The sequence below is a fragment of the Harpia harpyja genome, chromosome 21, assembly GCF_026419915.1.
Source record: "Harpia harpyja isolate bHarHar1 chromosome 21, bHarHar1 primary haplotype, whole genome shotgun sequence".
Taxonomy (NCBI): domain Eukaryota; kingdom Metazoa; phylum Chordata; class Aves; order Accipitriformes; family Accipitridae; genus Harpia; species Harpia harpyja.
The window spans coordinates 6,742,817-6,747,816 of NC_068960.1; the positions used below are offsets into that span (position 1 = coordinate 6,742,817).

Sequence of the window (5,000 nt, forward strand, 5' to 3'; positions counted from 1 at the left end):
CCCGCTGCACGTCGTGGGGTGGGAGTTGTGAGCCGGCCGCCCCGGGCCCTTCTTCGTGTTCTCTTTCTTTCTCCATTTGGCCCGGCGGTTTTGGAACCAGACCTACACACCGAACAACGAGAAGCAATTAACACCCAGCGCACCGGCCCCCCGCGGTGGCCAGGGCGGGGGGGGGGGAGGGAGGGAGAAGCGCAGCTCAGGCCTCCCCCGTCCACCCTTCGAGGTGCCGGCAGCCCCCATCCACAGGACCTGGCGTCTGCGAGCCGGAGAGCAAGGGAGGGGGCAGGAAGAGATATCCACGCTTCTTTAACAGGGTAGAAAAAAAGAAAAAAAAAAAAAAAAAGCAAGGGGGAGGGGGGGTGCACACTCACGCACACACACGCTGCACCCTGCCCACACCGGCGCCGCGGGGAGGGGAAGGGATAACACAGCCCCCCCCCCGCTCTTCCCCGCGGCCGAGGGGTGCAGAAGCACCAGCCGGAGCCCCGGGCCCGATCCCTCCACAGCAGCACGTAAAATGCAATAAAACCCAGCACAATAAGCGGGCCGAAGAGAGGGGGGGAGGGCGGAGGAGGGTCTGGGCCTCCTGCCCGTCCAGGGCGCCGGAGCAGAGGGGTCGGATCAGCCCCAAAATGGGGTTTGCTTTGGGGTTTTTTTATATCTATATATAGATATAAAAAAATTTAAATTAAATCCTCTCTGCTCCGGCCCTGCTCCTGCCTGCTTCGGCGCTTCCCCGGCGTCCGCGTCCCCTCCGCGCCCGCGGGGCCTCGGCCCGTCGGGGCTGCCGGCAGCGCCCGTTCCCCACCGGAGCCGGCGGCCGCGTTCGGCGCCGCGGCACGACCCCGGCGGCTCGGGAAGCACCGCGGGGAATTTCGGTGACCCCTTCCGAGCTCCTTCCCCCACCCCCGACCAGGCCCCATCCGTCCCCGGGAGAGAGCCCAGCAGCCTCCCGACCCCCCCTCCCCGGGGCAGGGGGGGGCACGGCGGAGAGGATGCTCTGGGAACCGGCTCGGAAAGACACGGTGAGACAAAGCTGATGGAGGAACGGCGGCAAACGGCGTCAGCTCAGCCCGAGGGGGACCGTCCCCGCCGCCTGAGCTGGGTTGAAGGACGCATTCCCCGCACACGCAGCCACCGCCAAGCCGCGGCGAGCCGAGCCGAGCCGCCCCGCACGGCCGTGGGCTCCCGGCCGGTCGCGGAGCAGCGGAGCCGGCTCGGCCTCGCCGCCCGTTCGCAGCCACCGCGGCCTGGAACAGCGTCTGAGGGTCCGACAGCCAACCCCGCATTCAATTCCCATTTCGTTTTCTCGAGATCGGCTGAAGCAAATAGATGGTTCCCCTTCCCACCCAGTACGACCGAGGGCCTGAGCAGTTCGTTAAAATCAAGTTTTACAAGTTCCACACGCTCTCGATGCACCTACGAGCTTTATTGACGTTCTCCAGCGTACCCTGGCCCGTGATTAAGCCTCGTATTTGCATGCTAATTTTTCGCCCTTGGCTCATGTAAGAAAAATGTTTACAGTGGAAAAATATATTACCAGAAAAAAAAAAAAAAGAAAAAGGTTTAGGGAAGCCAGGCTGGGATGCCACTCTCCGGGGGTCGTTTGCAAGATTAAAAAAATAAATAAATAAAAAGGGAATAATAAGAAGAAAAGAAACCAGCAAGGCCCAGTGCAAGGCAGGGAAACAAAAGGAGAGGGCCGGGAGGAGCGCAGGGCCCGTCCCGGAGCGGGGATGCGGGTCCGGGCTGCCGGGTCCTGCGGGGCCCTCCCCGGGGACCGCTCGGCGCAGGGAGAGGGCAGGGGAGGAAGAGGAGGGACGGGGGACACACACGGTTTTTACCTGCACTCTGGACTCCACCAAGTCCAGCCTGAGAGCCAGAGCCTCTCGCATAAACACGTCCGGGTAATGACTTTCATTAAACGCCTTTTCCAGCTCCTCGAGCTGCCAGCCAGTAAAATTGGTGCGGGTTCGTCTTCTTTTACAGCCAGGACTTTCTTTGTCCGGGTCACCCGAGTCTGAAAAGGCAGAAATACCCTCAGCTCCCTGGAAGACAGGCCTTCTCCCCCCCTCCCTGCCATTCACAGGAGCCTTTTAACTTTTGTGCTCGGTAGCGTTGGTAAAAGAGCGGGATTAGACACACACCTGCGCTAAAAATGGGGAGGAACCCGATCTGCCCTCGCCTCCTCCGAAAATGTACTTTACAGAACATTTATTCCTGAAGGAAGCTCTCCACAGGCACTCAGCTGGCAGAGAGAGAGAGAGAAGTTCCAATATTTGCTCCAGCCACCAAAGGTTTCATTTAAAATAAAATAATAAATTAACCCCCCCCCTTTCCCTTCCCCAGCACCCCCCCCCGGAGCACCTGCGTGGGCCGCAGCTCACGGCCCGGTCCCACACCGGGTGCCGAGGCCCCGGATCTCCCGCAAACCCCCCGAACTGGGGCGGGCGTGGGGCTGGGGTGCTCGCAGCCTCTCCCAGTACATCCATCTCCAGGTTGGGGATTTCCAGCCCTAGCCGCAACTCTCCTAACGTTGGCCGCCAGGTGTGGAAATGAAGAAGAAGAATAATTTTTATTTAGTTGAGGTGCGGAAGGGGGCTGCTCCAGGATTAATTAAAAAAAAAAAAAAGAGGATGTTGGGGCGACGGAGTGGTTTAATAGCTGAACAATAGCGGTGCCACAGGCCGGTGGCGAGAGAAGGAAAGCGCTTCCCGTTGGTTAAATCGTTCAAAAAAAAAAAAATTACCGCTCTTCATCGCCCAAACTCCAGCGATTCCCATTGTTATTTTTATATTTTTTTTTTTAATAGCATGCTCCGTGCCCCCACCCCAGAGATGAACTTTGGGGGAAGGCACCGGGCCGGGCCCGCTATTGTTCAGGGCACACGCGTGGCCCCGCGCCAGTGGGAACGAGGGATGCTCCCGGCGCTCGGCCGGGCCCCCCCCTGCCCCGTCCTGTCCGCCCCCTCGAGGGGTGTGGGGGGAGCCCAGCACAGCCGACCCCCCCCCCCCCTTGTCTAGACACCTCAATATCCTCAGATAGGGATGCGGGGCGGCGTGGGGGGGATGCTCGTTGCTTTTCTTCCTCCGCGCTGCCACGCTCCGGGTGGGGAGCGGCGGTCGGGTCGTGGGGAGGGGGACACACACACACACACACGGGGCCGCTCCTACCTGCGAGCTTGAAGGGCTGGCTGTCCCCGCTCACCCCGCAGCCGGAGGGGATGAGAGGCGCCGGGTTGACCACGGAGGCGGCGCAGGAGCCGCTCAGTAATCCATCGATGGAGAAGGGGACGGAGGCGGCCGCCGACTGCAGCTGGTGCCCGGCCAGCTCGTAGACGTGGTGGTGACCGAGCGGGTAAGGGAAACCCACCATACCCCCGAACTGGGCATGGGGATGCTCCAGGATACGGCTGTCCATCATGGGGGCGGCTCTAAGGCGGGGGGTGCCGGCGGGGCTGGGGGTGCAGGCGGCGGGGCGGCTGGGGCCGGGGGTGCTGCTGCCGGAGGAGGAGGAGGAGGAGGCGCGGCGAGGGGCTCATGCTGCAGGGCGCCCGGGCGCTTTAACTTTATCAACATCAGGCTCCCAATAATTAGCTCAGGCTGGGGGAATTTGGGACCAATAAGAAACGTTAATCGGTCCTGACGTCAGAGACGTGCCAGTGTGGGGAGCAAACGTTTTCCATATCGATTGCTAATTATACCTGACATCCAGCCTCAATAAACAATATCAGAGCTGTCACAACACGACAAGGGGGGCTTTGATACGAACTCCAGCCCGAGGAGGGCGGCGGGGGCCGGGCGGGCAGGGGAGGGTGCGGGGGGGGGCCGGAGGGGAACTCACGGATCTGCCTGATACCCGGTTAAATACTAAACAGCCGGAGTTACACACACACACACAGCCTCCCCCCCAGCCCCCCCACCCCTCCAACCCACCCTCTTCCCCCTTGTCCCCTCCCCTCTCCAAATCACTAATAGATTTCCCTTTAAAACATTCACCAGCGTGTTGTGGGGATTTTTCACCAGAAATGCTCTACTCTCTGAACCTTTAAAGTGATGTTGCTCCAATTACAGAGAGACATTGAGCGGCAAATAGACTGATCCAATAATAGGAGATTCATCATCCGCTCTTTCCAGAGCTGTCACATTGAATTTAAAACTACAAGCCTTTTCATCTCCTCTCCGGCTCTATAACAGGGGAGAGGAGAGGGGGGCAGAGGGAAAAAATGGGGGGGGGGGGGGAAGGGAAAAAAAAAATAAAGGGGGAAGAGCCGTTTGCAGCGTTTAGAAGGAGGTTTGAGCGTATCAATCGAAATCATAATTAATGCTATCTCCTATCGATTCGGCCACGGACACCCCCCTCCCTAGCAGCAACCACAACCCTTGAATTGTGAGGGCAGCCACAACCAGAAGCAGCCTCTGTTCGCTGAAGAGGAGGCCAAAAAATTAAAAAAAAAAAAAATCAAGCCCAAATAAAGTTCCCATCCCTCCCCTCTTACCGTCGCCCCCCCCCCGCAGGAAAAGCAGCCCATCGCACACCCCGCGCTTCGCCCCGCCAGTCATTAACAGCTTCCAAACAGCCGCCAAATTTGTCCTAATTAAATTACGTCCCCGTAGAAGTTTTCACCCAAATAAAATATTGATAGGTTCCCCCGGTTAATAATTAAAGGGACAGTTCTCCGGCAAAGGGGGGGGGGGGGGAGACCCCCAGTTCTGTGCCCTCTCCCGCAGAGCCTGCTTAGAGAAACACTTTCCAAGCTCCTAGGAGGGAGAGAGGAAGGAAAGGGGGGGGAATTCTTTCCGCCCCCTCCCATCCCAAGCCCGCTGGGACCGGAGCTGTCGGTCCCCTGGGCCGGGGGGGACCCAGCCCGGCGCCCCCCGGGAGGGCTCCCCCCGGCCGGCCCCGAGAAGGTGGGAAGGGAAGGGGAACAGAGGGAGAAGCAGCGTTTGCGGTTAACAAAGAGGAGAGGGAGAGAAAGAACCGGGCTAGAAAATCAAACA

General features: G+C 59.5%; 1 protein-coding gene across 1 annotated transcript in view; it reads right to left on the bottom strand.

Moving 5' to 3' along the window:
- Positions 1-3,436, bottom strand: part of UNCX (UNC homeobox) — a 4,375-nt gene extending 939 nt beyond the window's left edge. Inside the window, exons 1-3 of the mRNA XM_052773283.1 lie at positions 3,174-3,436; positions 1,845-2,020; positions 1-102 (exon numbers count right to left, since the gene is read on the bottom strand). The exon at positions 1-102 is cut by the window's left edge and continues 939 nt beyond it. Of these exons, the coding sequence (XP_052629243.1) occupies positions 1-102; positions 1,845-2,020; positions 3,174-3,423 (528 nt within the window). The 5' untranslated portion in view covers positions 3,424-3,436. The remainder of the gene's footprint in view (positions 103-1,844; positions 2,021-3,173) is intronic.
- Positions 3,437-5,000: the final 1,564 nt, after the last annotated feature.